General features: G+C 39.6%; 1 protein-coding gene across 1 annotated transcript in view; it reads right to left on the bottom strand.

Annotated features, from left to right (window-relative positions):
• ARHGAP10 (Rho GTPase activating protein 10) overlaps positions 1 to 15,024 on the bottom strand; it is a gene marked incomplete at its 5' end in the record, with an annotated part of 101,862 nt that extends 86,838 nt beyond the window's left edge. Inside the window, 3 exons of the mRNA XM_010078561.1 lie at positions 2,397 to 2,468; positions 14,782 to 14,843; positions 14,929 to 15,024. Coding sequence (XP_010076863.1) covers positions 2,397 to 2,468; positions 14,782 to 14,843; positions 14,929 to 15,024 — 230 coding nt within the window. The remainder of the gene's footprint in view (positions 1 to 2,396; positions 2,469 to 14,781; positions 14,844 to 14,928) is intronic.
• Positions 15,025 to 15,683: the final 659 nt, after the last annotated feature.

Here is a 15,683-nt window from a genome sequence, read left to right as displayed (position 1 = left end):
TATTTTTAGTACAAATAATTGCAGTTGAAAATAATCTAAAATAAGTAAAATCAAATATTAAATTCCATATTCAAGAACTGACATATTTACACATCAACAAGATACCAGTTCAGTATTTTCCCATCATCTGTCAATTTAGAATTTCATTTAAATGTATGCTACCCAACACAGTGGTTAGACTCTACAGACATACTTGCTCATTGTTTCCATTCACCTTTCATTTTTACTAAGGAATACCTCACATAAGTGATACACGTTCTTGTTCCCTGACTGACTGGATTCTGAAGACAGTATTGTATTAAATAGGGGATCTAAGCTCTTTAGGATTGCTTCTCAGCAAGGGATTTTACCAAAAACCCTATTTTTTTTTCTCCATCATGAGTCTAAGTCCTTTTAAAAAGCAGCCACAATATTCCTTACCAACGGAGAAACAACAGGACGTGCATATAATAGTACTGTGATTAGAAATAACGTATTAGCATATGGGAAATTAGAAAGAAGGTAGAGTGGGGGAAAAAATACATCTTTGTGTTTATATTAGCAAAATTGCCACTGATCTGGTCAACATTTGAGTGCTGCCAGAAAAGAGACCTTCTATTTTTAAACTTCACACACTCTGTGTGGGATTAGAGGATCATCACCTTTTCCTAAGGGGTAATTCAACAAGAGTCTCAGCTTCCAGCACCAGGGAGCTAAATTTCTTTCTTCTCTTTTTCTTCCTAAGCCTAACTCAGGCCATTTCATGAGCAGGGGAGGTAAGATACAGGAAAATCTGAGGCAGCAGATGTAACTTTTATTTTGTAATGGCAGAGCAAATACTACACAATGCTCCAGATATATTTAACTACTAGATGCCATAATTTGGTTTTCAGAGACAAGTAGTATCATATTTCCAAATACATGTCCAATATATTTGATTATACTGTATAAATATTAAGTTAAGAATATTCAGAGTTAAATACTTTTAGAGGACTATTATTTAAATATTATGGCATTATGCAAGGCTGTTCTATTTAAGGCCCCTGAGAATTCTGTCCAAAAAAAATAAAAAAGGCTAAATCACAAATAAGAGCTTCAGCTTCACAGAAGTGGCGCGTAGGCAGACACGACAGAAGAAACATCCATCCAAAGAAAATGCGAAGCATGGTATAAACTGTGTGAATGTAACTTGTCAAGTTAGAAACATCGGGGACAGAATTCCAACTAGGAAATGAGTGAAGATCATGAGGTAATTTAAAGCATTAGGGGTTCTCACCCCAAAATGCCAATGTTCTTTAACACCAAACACACTGCTGAAATAATCCATTCATTACAGCTCTTTCTATGACAAGAGGTTACATTTAGAACGAATTCTCTTCTTCCTCAGAAGACTCTGTATGTTACAGACCAAATTTTTATTGTAGGTTGTTTGGGACAGCTGATATACTTCTCAAAAGCCCATAAAATTACACAAAGCTTATTGTACTATAGAATTGCAATGATATATAGTCAGCAGAGCATTTTCCACTCATGAACACTGAAATCACATTCAGAAAATGTTAATCATTCATGCTGATGTCAAAATGTACAACACTCTCATAATTGAAACATTATCTTAGCTATTAAATACCACTGCTGCTGAAGTCATGAAATTATAAAGTAAAACATCTGCGGAGTGATACTTTAAAAATGTACTGGGTTTTGCAATAGATAACTATGTTAAACAGCTGTCTTTTTCTTTCCTTTTTTATTTTGCACTTACATTTCTCACTGGAAGAAGGAAGGTAGACAGGTACAAAGAGGTCAAACCTGTCCATGCTACTTTTAACCAAAGTTAGTCTGTATTTAACACAAAGTTTACTTTTTTTTAATATACACAACATAGTGATAACGTTAAAAAAAATTACTGAATGCTTTCACAAACAAACAAACGAACTTTGAATGAGATCCTCCATCCCCATTTTCTTCCACTCATACAGAGGCCATGAGTTAATTTTTTAAAACAAAAAGCGAAATAAAGCAAATTTTCAGTTTGCAAAAATACGGTTAAAAGCATATGGATGAGCTCCTTTGCGTAGTTAATATTTTTCAGGCTTGGATTGGGCAACTGCAAGCAAATATAAAGCAGAACAGGGTTACCCATTAGGAAGGAGGCAGGCTGTTAGCAGGATTGTTCCTATTCCAGACACAAGAGATAAGGGAGGGGGAGGAGAGAAAGAAGGGAAAGGAACATTCTTCTTCTCTTGAAACATACTTTCCATTTGTTTATGAAGCAAGTTCTCAAAGTAGGAAAAAAATAGTGTGAATACATGAAATATAAACAACAGTATCTCTCTGCCAAATACATGTCATTACTGCAATGCAATCCAAGTAGAGAAATTCTACAAAATTATCATAAAGGTAAATGAAGGACAAACCTTTACAGCTCCTAGCTGCTCTTTCCTAAATCTTTCCAAAGGTTTGATCAGAGTTTCAGTAACACTGAGGGCCTAAAGAGAAAAAAGCATGGGTTAGGTTTCTGTAGCCAGACAGACAAGTCACTTTAGCATCAGCAATAAAAAGAAAAAAGCAAGCAAGCTCTGGGGTAAAATAGAGGAGAAGCATGCAAGTTAGGAGTCTAAGTCTTAACTCAAAAAATTACATCTCTGAATTCCTTTATGCTTTCAAAATTTCTATCCCTTATTTCAATCCAATGTCAGGAAAATTCAATCTAAAATCAATGCAGAAATTTCAGAAACGTACAGGCTGCAGCCAAACTGCAACTGCTTTACTTGCACCAGTCTTGCAGATCAAGTCTACGATCTCAACAACTGAACACCAGGATGACAGACAAGACAAATTATTTACATTCGGGGATACCAAAAATTCCTGAACAGCAAATAATAAGCTTTTAGCATACAGTTAAAATCATCAGGCACTGCTGTATATATTTCCAAATATTTACATTTAATTACATTAGGAAAACCTTAAGTTAGCCCAAGTTACAAAATAAAGAGGTGTAAAGCTAAGAAACAAGAGTTTTAGTTGACTGGGCTAGCACACACCAGTGCACTTAGGATAAACAGCTTCATAGCCATACTAAAGAGAAACAAAAAAGCACACAATATGCCAGTGTAAGACAGAGAGCTGTAGCTTACTCGATCTGCCCAGCAAACACAGCTTCTAGTTCACATGAAATTTCCCCAGAGACAGAGCAGGGTTGGATTTGGTTCTGGTGCAAACAGGATTTAGGATTTAAAAAATGTTTGACATTTCAGCAAAGGTTGGAACTTCTTGGACACAACAGCAGCATGGAAAAGATGGCAAGAGCATCAGAGGTGCGGAGGAGCAGGCGGGTTCCTTATGTTCTCAGTCCTAAAGCAGACCCAGAGTAACTCACGTCCAGGACTGGGCTTGTCACAGCCCTGGGGGCTGAGCTGCCAGGAGTCCAGGCAGAGCTCCCTGGAAGCCCACTTTAGATACAACAGAAGGCTTTCTCTCTCTTTCTTCCCCTTCAAACGTGCACCTTTGCAAATTTGCACCTTTGATGGGAACAAAAGGAAAAGAAAACCTGATGATTTGATCTTCCACAAGTGTACAGCAGCACTGGGCTAACCACGACACAGGAGACCCTTGCGTTGTGCGTGGGCAAAGGACAACAGAGCAACTTCTGCCACGTCTCCAACCCAGCAAAGAGATGTCCTGAAGAGTTCATCCCAAAGCTTTGGGAATGCTCTTGGCAGCTGGAGAACCAGTCTCTCCCCAAGCTGCTCCCACCGAAAGAGAGCCAGGGCAGTCGAATGCCCCAGACAGGAGCTGAAATGTGGTTCTAGGAAGGATGCAGCCCAGGTGGCAGCCTGTGCACACATAACTACTCAAGCAGTTACCAGCAGTCTCCAGGGCAGTTTTTTAGAATACTCAGCTTATTCAAATTTTGTCAGGCTCCAAAAACTTTCCTGGAAATCCTTAGGGGCTGAAAGGAAACAGCAATTTGGATTTATAATTGGATCAAGCAGCAGAAACAGCTTCCTGGGACACAGTAAGAGTGCCTGAGGACCTCTCCTTGCTGACTGCAAGGATTCTCACAAATCAAAGTGTCATGGAAATGACAGAACAGTCCTTCCATACCAGAAAACTTTAAGAAGTTTAAATTGTTTCTCCCAGTTTCTTCTGCACTGACACAGTGAGTGAGAAAGCTATGAGGCCTCCTCAGAGCAAAACTCATACTAGCTGCCACAGGACCACAGTGGGAAGAATAATTTAAAAGCATTTAAAGGTAGCAAGTGAGAACTTAAATGGCCAGAACTTGCTTATTATTGTTTGAACTTTTACACAGAAAAGTTAAACACAAGATCAGCAGGCAGTGAATGTATGCTGAACATGAAGACCAAGTCAAAGAAAACCACAGACCTAGATGTAACTGAAAGAAAAGAAAAAAAAAAAAAGAAAAAACCAAACCCCAAACAACAGTCACAGAAAAAGCTGTGGTTTATAAACCAGCAGGGCTGGCTGCAAACCACTTGGTCTGCTCCACTCCTGTGCAGCACTAACCATGGGAACCACTACAGGAATGTGTTTGAAGCAGAAAATAATCTTTAAATCAAAATGGGATGTTCCCTTAGCGACTGCCAACAAACAGAGATTGCACTGCTGCCAGTGGCGTGATACTCCAGTAACTCTTTCGTTAAAAGAAAAACAAGCCTCCCCTCCTTCCAAAAAAGATGTTTCTCATTTTGTGCAACTTAAACTTTTGTTAACAGATGCCTGTACTACAGGTATCTATGATTCATCACCCCCTCTGCTTCCTGTGTCTGGGTTAAAGAATGGGGCTCTTGAGTACTTCTTGGGGAAGTGGGATTTTGTAGATCTTTGGTCATTCTCACGGAGCTCCATACCAGGCCCATATTTAAAAACTGAAAGGAATATTTCCTCCTCTCTGAAATGAGCATGCGTGAGAGATGATTTGTGTATAAACAGAAACTGTCAACCAAGATGTGACTGGTAAGTTTAACAGTGAATTACAGAGCTGTTGTTCTGACTGGTAGAAGTAAAAACAAAGTTCATAACTAAAATATGCACAACACTACATTAAACAGGGAGGTATCTGCACTGTTTTCCAGTACATAGAATCCAGTGCTTCCAGTGCTTGTCATGAAAAGCTACAAAAAGACATGTACATATTTATAGAACAGAAACATTATTTCCACTGCTATTCGTTGTTAACTTAGTTTTTTATAACTTGGAAACTCAAAACAACTTTTTTTTTTAAACCATGGATAACAGAACAGTAGACAGAAAAAGGAAAATACTCCCAGCATAGGGAAATAAGATACCAACCACTTGAATATATTTGCCATGTGCATCTTCCTTAAGAAGTGGGACCACATTAAAATGTAAAAGTTTCAGGAAAAGTTACATTGGGCATTTAAAGTTAAATATTTGTTAACATATAATTCCACATTCCTTCCTCTTTCAACTTCTGTCTTGACTCTCAAATTAATTTTCATCCCTCTACTCCTCTAATCCCAGCAGATTATGATGATAGGAACGTACCACTTAAGGGACACAAAAAAATTCCTTTCTTTATATCTCTGATCTATCCAAACCTACCTGAAAGGAACATATAGTCAATTTTAAAATCTGTCAGGCAAACTATGGTGAGTGTAAAGTCGTAAGTGAATCAATGCAGAGAGGTCACGTCTCTGATAACAGTATCTTAACCAGCTTTACAAATGTCAAAGTCTCAGGAATGCTTTAAGAAATGTTTAACCTGATGTGCACACCCTTAGGCAGACAGTCTGAAAATGCTTATGCTACTGTTCTATCTGCTGCACCTGTGGAAAGGTCAAAGAACTAACTTAACTTGAACATAAACCAGGCAATAGCAGCAAAAAAAAAAAAAAAAAAGGATCATCTTTGCTATCATCACCTCAGAAGATCACCGTATGCAATACTTCCAACAACATCTTCAAGCAGTCTCTCAGCTTGGTGCATACCTCCTAATTTTAGACACCGTCACAAAGCTTCACCTGCTTAGGCAGAGAAGCTGTACAGAATGTTGACAATCCTGACTTTTCCAGCTCCATCTTTTTCGAAATAAACAAGTAATAGGTTGCAGACTAAGGGGCCCAAACCAACATTTCCAAGAGCAGCCCACAAAGGCACAGACTAAATCCATTAGCGTGTCTACAGCTGTTTGTTACTTCATCGGTCAAGTCAACAAGATCCAAGAGATAACGTACCAGTCAGCGTCACTCCACAAGATAACTCCATTTAGCCTGGCACTTCTTCCCTTCTCAGAGAAGGCGGGAGTACAGCTGTTTAAGTGAAACTGCTTCCCCAAACACCTCCTCCTCTGCCCTGTAACCTGCCAGCCAGCACCATCCACCAGCATGCAATGCTCCTCACGTTGTCTCACCCTCCCGCAGCAGGCAGGAGCAGTCCGAGTTCCCACTCTCCTTGCAGGCACAGCTGGGCTTGTCTTGCGGAGGAGGAAGGCTGCTTGCGTGGGCTGTAAAGGAGTGTCTACACACAAGAGCTGGCCCACAAGCTCACTCCAGCATCTGTGGCTACAAAGGTTAGATCAACTTAAATTAATAAAAAAATTTTTTTGCCCATTAGACAATTGCAGCAGCAGCCTCACAGCTTTCATCCTAAAAGCATCCTTAGCCCTCAGCCTTTATGGCAAGAACTGGGAATTACACACAGCTCATCAATAACTCTGGCTGTGAGGTAAATATGTACACTGACTCTGCTCCATTCTGCATCTAACCATTCTCTGTGCAAGACAGGTTACTGAGAAAGGAACAAAAGAAGCCATCAACATACACCTTGCTGCAGACTGCACAGCGACACAGGAGTGACAAGTTCCCAGTTCTCATCCCAGGAACTGGAATGCAGATAGATGCCAAATAGAAAGAGGTTTTGAGTTTCCCAGTGCACCAACTGGGAAGATTTATTTGTAGACAGGGGCAGGATTGTTTCTTGCCTCAACAAAGCAGAGAGTCTGCCAGTCAGTAGGGGAGAGCTCATGAAACGGAGCAAGTGTCAGTGAAACCAGATCTGGGGAGGAAGTTTTGCCCTACTCAGTGCAACAGAGAATGTGGGAAGGAAGACATACCTACCAGTGATTCAATAACAAAGTAGTTAACGCTGCTGCTAAATAAAGACATGTACTTTCTAATAAAGCCATTTACTACCTACAGCTGCACTTCTGCTTACAGAGGGTCTAGCTCTTCTGTATTTTTCCTAAGGAACTGTAACATTCAGTCTAACCAAAAAGCTGATTCTGATAACTCCAGTGTTGAAGGAGGGGGAAGTATACAAAACCTGCTTTTTCCTCCTAAAAGCTCTCCTGCTTCACACAGTGATTTGTTACTGAAATGTCTCAAAGCATTAAGGTCTATGTCTGAAACCCTGGATTATGTAACTTCACAGATACAATTCCACTACTAAGGGCATCAGATGTTATTTGCAAAGCCTTCATCTCTATTCTTTCTCTTCCCATGAGAATACAGTTTGCTCTTACAGTTACACAAACATGCTCCCGGCTAGCTGCACAGCCAGCTCTCCTGCCAGCACACCCTGCAGACAGTGACATACATCTCTAACCACCTCTCAGCACTGGTCTTGCATTTAACTGCAGCAGTGACAACTGCAGTCAGTGCCAACCACACCCAAAACACATTTTTTTGTTTCCAAATACAAGTTTTCTTCTTGTAAAAGTGTCTGGATTTTCTCACTGCTCTAGTGCTTTCCCTGTAGTTTTACAGTCTTAAATAATGAAAGGTCCTCACCCACACGTAAGGATCACAAACACAGGTGCTCCAGTTTTTTGGGTTTCTGGACTGGAGTCTACATACTGAAGGATTTTTTAATGAGATCTCATAGCACATTGATATTTGTGTGTCTTTGCACATGTGCAGAAGCTATAAAAGAAAAGTGAGGTCCACTCTTCCGGGTTAATCTGCTGTGGAAGAAGTAATCTGGTAACAAAAGAGTCAGGTGGACAGCTACATCTGCCTGGGATACAATCTATTTGGCACATTTCTGAGACGCCAGGAGGCACCTGTACCAAAACAAATCACCCTCCTCTTAGGTGTTCCAGAAAACTACCCCTGGGGTTTGGTACTATGACAACAACCTCCTCAAATTGTTCCAGGGGAATTCCCTAGAGCAACCACTGCCTCACGCGCCACGACACAGGCAGACTCCCATGCTTTGCACTTTCTAGCTCTTCTAAACAGCAGCCTTGGCTCACAGAGAATACGCTAGCAGCACTCCCAAGTCCCTGCCCTTCTAGCCAAAGGTTATTTCCTGTTCAGTGGAAGTTTATGACTGATCCAAAGGACAGACAGCTAAAAATGCCTCCTATGACCTACCTGTATGCTGTGCTCTGCTCTGAAAGACTTTGCATTGATTCGCTTGCCATGAAACTGCTGGCCTCAAAAATTAAACTGGTATCACAAGCAGACAATACAAACAATAAATTGTTTCACTTTTTTTTTTTTTAAAAGAATTAAATGAAGACAGTGTCTTGCAGTGAAGATTGCATACTAAAAGATACCTAATAGTCTTGGCTTTTGAATAAATTATTTCTTATGAAATACACTCCACTATAAAGAGAAAAACACTACAAAGCCATTAACAGGAAAAGAAAAAAAGATACAGTTTCACAAACAGCAATAAATCATCTTTTCCTCATCTGAAGTGGAGGAAAGCTGGGGATAACTCCTCCAAAGAGCTTCCCTTAGCAAACCGAATACGCGGGAGCTGAACAGTGCGACATGCCAGAACATTGGTCTGGTTCTCATATAGGCAGAGAATCGCTTCCAGTCCACGCTCTGAAATCAGGGGTCATGTAAAGACCTGGACAAAGCAAAAAGGCTGCTCAGGAAAGGAAACGGCATAGTGCCCATTTTCTTCGTTCATGGCAAAGCTCATCACTGAGCAAAAAGATGCCACTGAAAGGCAAGGAATCCAGCAGTGAACAATGGCTTCTGTGTTCAGCCAAGAATGAACTGCTCGATTATTGTCAGCGCTGTCCTCCACAAGAAACAGTGGTGTTATTAACAACCAGCAAAATCCCAGCTGGTGACAGCTTTACAATGCAAATTCCAAACATTTCCCATTGATGAAATAACAGAATGAAAATTCTCCAGTGAGTTATGTTGATGCATGCGAGACCACAAAATTATTTGAGAGAAGCAGCCAGTGGTAACAGAACTTGTCATCTGTATTCACTCAGAGGTGGGAGCAACGCACCAGAGCTCGCTCTGTACTTCTTTCTGTTCTATAGACAGCAGTCATCTGTTTTATAGATCAATGTGCACAAGTTCATACGTAACTTGCAAAACAATTTCAGAAGACTGTCTATAACATTCAAAAATAAGCAAATAAATAAATCAAACATTCAGTGTCAGAAATCATCAAAAGGTAAGAGATGTGCCTGAAGTACTCCTAATTCCACAGTTGTGTTCCATGTTCTAATAATTATATGATTGGCATCCTGGCCTCATGCCACGTAGAGGAAAAGAGAAGGCTGAGCAATGAGATACGGCAGCAATTGTTCTGCTTGTTTCTAAAACTGGAAAATGTTGTATTAAGTTGGACAATTTGCAAGAAGTAAAAAAATGATCTAGCTCCTGCGATTAATGTAGTCAATTGCTGTTCCTGAGAAATCCCATTTTATTTGTTTCTCTGTCTCTGCATCCGAGATGTTCAATATGCTGTTGGCAGTCTAATCTTTAAAAAGTGGCCACCAATTTCGTCTTTTCCACTGTCTTGGCAGATAGATTTAGTAGTCTGTGCCGTCAGTGGACTTAACAGGATCTGAACATACAGAGTAGTAGATAATTTTTTTTTTTTTTTTACCCTAAAACTGATTGCTCCTTCACAGATTTCTTCAGATTACTGTGAAGATTTATGAACCCTTACATACCCACGTGCAGAGGACCAAATAAAAGCTCTGAAAAATTAATACCACCATCTTCACAGCAGCGTAGGAACAGTGTAAACTAAATACAAAGAGTCACTGAACAAAAGGTAACAGTAAGCTACTCATGAACATTGTGTTAAGTGAGCACTTAACCTGTGAAATACTCATGCACTTAAATACTTTATCATAAGTGGTAGTGTATAAGTAAGTATAAGTAAGTACATATTTGCACAGATTATTTAAATTCTACCTTTAACCTTTTGAATGTATGCCTTTGAACCTTAACAACTTCTTTTAACTTGGGAAACCACAACTGGGAAACCTCTCAAGTCCTCTGGCATAAGAACAGTAGTCTTTCTTTTTTTGAAAAAAAGATAAAAAGGGAAAAAAAGTTCAAACACATAACTATGTAGCTTCTTTCCTCCGAAGATATCCAAAGGAATAAAAGCATGCCAAAACTGTAGCAGGAAATAGAAGAGACCATATCAAAGTGAAACAGTGAGTTGATATTGCCTCAGGGAAACGCCAGGAAACAGAGTAAGGGGAATATAATTGTATCAGAAATCCTATACAAAGAGATGTGATGCAGCAAAAAGGAAATACACAAGTACTTAGGGACAAAGTTAAAAAGACTAAGGCAAAAACATTTTATTTGGCAAGGGACAAAGAAAAAGGGGTTCTTAATATGTATTTCAGAAAACAGAGAGAAAGGAAGCTATAAAACCTTGATTTAACTTTCTTTCCAGTTAAATGAACAATTGACTGTATGACAAGAGCAGATTTCAATAATCTTCACCAAAAAAAAAAAAATCTCAATTATAGCAAACCATCTAACAAAGCAGGGAAAAAAACCTGGACGTTAAGAGTAAGGATTTCTTCAGAAATTTCTTCAGTTAGATATATTCTTATATTACATAACTGAAGAATTAATTGCATTCAAGTCAGAAGGGGCTTTGCCACAGAGCAGTTGAGGAACTCAGCAAAGCAAGCTAAAGGGAGAGGCAGCAAGGTCCCAGAGGATGGCAGAAGAGCAAACACAACAGCTACTTTGAAGTGAGAAGAGGAGAAGAAACCTGAGAAAGTCACAGACCAGAGGTAGCAACTCTGATACTGAAAAGTCCTGGAACACACCATAGAATGTTAAAAGCTACTTTTAATTTGTTAAGAACAACATCTAGTTTCCTTTTTGAAGTCAGTCCAGTAGCCAATTTCCTCAATGAAGTCTTCGATACCAACACCCACGACATTCTCAAAAGCAAAGGCAGCAACCTGGTCTTAATAAATAAATCACAAGAAGAATGAGAAAACAACACCCTGGTTACAAAACTACCCTGAAAAATACCTGCTCAGCTAAGAGGACATTTCAAGCATCATATAGGAAATCACAGCCAAGTTTCTTGCATGATCCAGTTCTCAGTACCGATTTATGGAGTGACTTACCGATAACTCCACCACACTAACATACATGGGGGAGTGACATGAATCCAAGAGAAAACGACACTACTTTTATGTCAAATTGTTTTTAATCCTGCTTTCCAAACGAGACATGGTCTAAACTCACTGTAACTAAATTAAATACAGAAAAATACAGATGTAAAACTCACTTTGAAAGGGTGAAAATACTGCTACCAAATAAAAGTTATCAGTTTTACTCCATGACTACTGCAGAAAAGTTCCCAGTTTAATTTACAGTAAAGCAGATGTAGGATGGATATCAGGTGAAAAAACAGAAAAATAACTAAACATTGGAGTAAAACTAGAGAAATCCCTGTCCCTGGAATTTTTTTAAAGAATAGGCTAAACCAGCACTCTTCAGGGATTGTCTAGGTATACATGGCCCTGCTGCAAGTCACACCTCTGTCAGGACTGCAGGAAAATGCAGCCAACTCCCTCCGTCCCAGCATTGGAGTAAGCTAACTGAACAGGACATGAGAAACAACCAGACAGGACCCGAGAGATTGCTGGACACAGCCCGTAACTGGGAGGGAAGTAGGCAGAGGTTACAGACAGTGCCGTGAGGGCTGACTGGCCTTCCAGTGTGGTTACGGGAAAGTTACATGAGAAGCAGCTGAACGCCAGCAGCAGCTGAAGGGCAGGTCAGTGGACTTCCACGAAGCAGAAGGACGCACAGCCAGTACATCAAGGTGACCGCAACGGCGGTGCCATGTACTGCTGCGATTACTGAGGGAACAGTCCGAGCTTTATCAAATTTGGTTATCATTTAGCAAGACTGGAACCAACAGGGAAAAATAACTAGGGGCAGGTTGGTCTTTTCGGAGAAGATGGGGATGGAGAAAGGAAAGTATGAAGGTGATTAAAAGGAAGGTGAAGGAGGAGGAAAGGGGATGACAACCACAGGTGATCAGCACCTACCAGGGAGCCCTGCGCTGCTCATCACCACAGCTTAAATGAGGGCAGCCAGTGAAGTTTGTTGTTCTGAGCCCAGTACAGTAAAAAGTAACAAAGTTTTATGAACTCTAGATTCACCACAAACAATACTTTCAGAAAACCATGAGAAGCACAGGTGATGAGTATTTAATTTCAGTTTAAAATGTATTTTAAGCAAAATTTGTTTTATTTATCATATGGTTGTGAAAAAAAAACCCTTTTCTCAAATATCTAAAAGTTAAAATGCACAGCAATATCTGAAATGCCCTTAGTTATTCATTGACTTCTTTAATTTTAGTTCATCTGTGCACTGAAATTGAAGTGAGCTGTCAGAAAGCTTCTGGTCATCTTCAAAACGGTAAGGGGAAAAATACTCAATAAAGAGCATTCTTAACAAAGAAGACTGAACACTTTCAAAGAAAAACCTGCTATAAACTTTGCATCTTAATGGAAAGTCTTTGTATTGCTGACCTGATCTGAAACACCTGACTGCAACATGCCCTAAGATGCTCCATGGAAGTATCCCTAGAGCTCATGCCACTGTTAAAACATCCACTGAGAAGTTAAAAAGAAAAACTAAGTCAGAGCAGCAGCCACTGAAAATTATCTTTACCAGTCACCACATCACAATTTGTTCAGAGACTTATAGCCACTGTTCATATATATTAACTTGCTCTAGAAATTATACATAACATTTGCTAGACTACAGATGCAATGAAAAGGCCATGCATCAGTCACAGAATATATTGTTTCTGTTTGAAATTAAATATATGCCCAACAATATTTTTTACTCCCCAGTTTTTCATCAAACTGTCACTGTTCTAAGAGATACTGCATTTTGGATTTTTGTTATCAAGAAACTGACATTAATGAGCTTTTAATATAGTCATGCCTTCTGTGTAAGCATGGGAACATACCAAAAAAACAAGTAATATTGTTTTGTGCATCCAGTCTGAAACACAGAAGTGTTTTACTATACAGCCAGCCAGCACTGGATTCTGCACAGCCTACTGTGTTAGTAATCTCTCACTGCTGAAGATCTACGGATAGAGTCACTGAAACGTGCCACATAATTTTGAAGTCCTGAAGCTGACATCTCTCAAAAACCTGGTATCAAAATAGTGTGGAAAACAATGCGACAAGTTGTAAGGTATTTCTCATTGTAAAACTTCTCAAATACTTTTATTAATTAGATGTACGCAACTTTACTAAAATTAAATACAGCTATGGATGGCAGGAAAAAGCAGAGTGAAGACTATGCTTCAGTACTATGAAAAACAAAAGCAGCATTCAAACATAATTGAGCAAATCCCTACAGCTTGGCAATACAAACCAAGATACTGAGAAATTGTCTCACGTGTAAAGATAGTATTCTTTAGGAATATGCAATGAACCATATAACCTTAATTCTGACCCTAATGTGATTCAAGACCAGAACATACTAGGACATAACACAGCACACCCAACAAATCATGACTATTACTGGGCTCAAAACTGTTCACAAGTGTTCTTTTCTGGCTTATCTGCACACTCCTACACTGCAGGCACAGCTTCTGGCAGAGGAGCACAGAACACAGATTACTCTCAGTTTCCTCTCAGCGATGCCAAGTGGTCACTGACTTCCAGGAAGATAAAGATATAATCACATAGCAAACACTGAGGAACATAATTGCTATCTAGGCAGATCTAAGAGCATTTCCTCAAGACCACACTCAGAACAAAACTGGTTACACATCGTCTGCTCTGTGAATCCCCATTCTGAAATGACAGCTGAGCACACAACTGCAGAGGAGAACCACAGCACCCCATCCAGAAAGACACCCCGCCTCCATCTTCTGCACAACTCAGGAAACCAAGATAGCAAGGTTTGCTTCAGAGCTCTCAGCCCACAGCCCATGCACAGCCAGCCTGACTCATCTTGCACTAAAACCCTAAGCCATCACTGACTCGTGAATAAAGAACCCTCCCCTCCACACCACACAGCAACTAAACGGTGCAGGTGCAACACTCCACCAGAAAGCTCGCCTACAAAGAAAAAGTTTGCAAGTTTGCTACTGCATCCAAACAACAGATTGCATCCCAAATCCACAATAAGTGCTGAAGCTGGAGCCACAGAGATCCCGGATCCAAATCTGGCCAACTTCCTAACCTTGGGTGTCCTGCCGCAGCATTAAGTCTTTCATCTTGCTTTTTATTGTAAATGGTAAACAATTTTATGATGGTTTTCCCATTCACCCCAGCCATAATTTATCAGTTTACTACCACTTTAAACCGACTCATAATTATCTGTCCTTACCATAACAGCTTTCTTCTTTCATGAGAACTAACTGCTATCTGTAACTCTAGACTACAGAATCAGAGCTTGCACAATGACAGCTTTCACTGTTAAAATATTTATATCAACATCTTGGTAATTAACAAAGCAGTAAGCAATGTTAACTGGCTTTCATCTTACTCTCTACCATATGTATAGCTTTTAAATTTTTCTTGCAGCTCACCAAAATTTCTCTTTGTTCTTCGAGATTTTTCAAAAAGTTTGAAAACTCATGAAGTGACGCATCTGTAATACAAAAGCAGAAAAAAGTTTAATCATGTTGCAGGACGGCATGGCAAAATATAGCCATTTGTTGTCACTTCGTACCTACCTATGCATCTTTCATCATCTGTCTCTGCATCGCCAATGAATTCAAATTTAAAGTCTCTCAGAGAATGGGCAAATTTTCTCTGGGCTGCTGAAAGGTCTGCAAAGAAAAAAACAGCACAGATTGAGGGTTATGGAAGCATTTCAAAAAGGCTGGATGATCCTTCTACTCCTAGAATAATCAACTTTAACAAGGAACTCATAACACAGACATCCAATATTGTCCAACCCTCTTCTGATATCATCTGGGATTTTTTTTAATGCAAGGCTATACAGTAGAAAGCAAGTATGATCATGTGTACCGTACTAAACCTATTCTTACGTTTCACTATACCCCAATTTAGGGCACAGGCCCTACAAACTGATCTGTAACTACAGAAGCTTAAGGCACAACACTCACTAAGTTGTGCCAGTTGTCTTACTCTGCTAACCTAAATCCACTAGTATATTTGGCAGCACAAATAATCACCTTAGGATTTTCTCTATACTGTACAAAGATAGCTCTGGTAGGAATACCTCTATACATAAATCAAATCTAAAAGAAATGTTGCACTGGAACCAGAAATTCCATGGAGTTAAACTATGCCAAAAGTTAAGCTAAATTAAATGCACACCATTAGAATCAATTTTGTATAATAATTTTTCTGTGATATTCCTAAAACATTTTCTTCAACCCAATTTTTACCTATTAGTGTTTGACAATTTGGGGTCAGAGGGCTGCACTCTTACATCCCAGGTGGATAGATGATGGTAAAGCAG

This window comes from Pterocles gutturalis, unplaced genomic scaffold (assembly GCF_000699245.1).
Source record: "Pterocles gutturalis isolate BGI_N339 unplaced genomic scaffold, ASM69924v1 scaffold4978, whole genome shotgun sequence".
Lineage (NCBI taxonomy): Eukaryota > Metazoa > Chordata > Aves > Pterocliformes > Pteroclidae > Pterocles > Pterocles gutturalis.
Note: the sequence above shows the minus strand (reverse complement) of the source record. Positions and strands in the feature narration are given on the sequence as shown.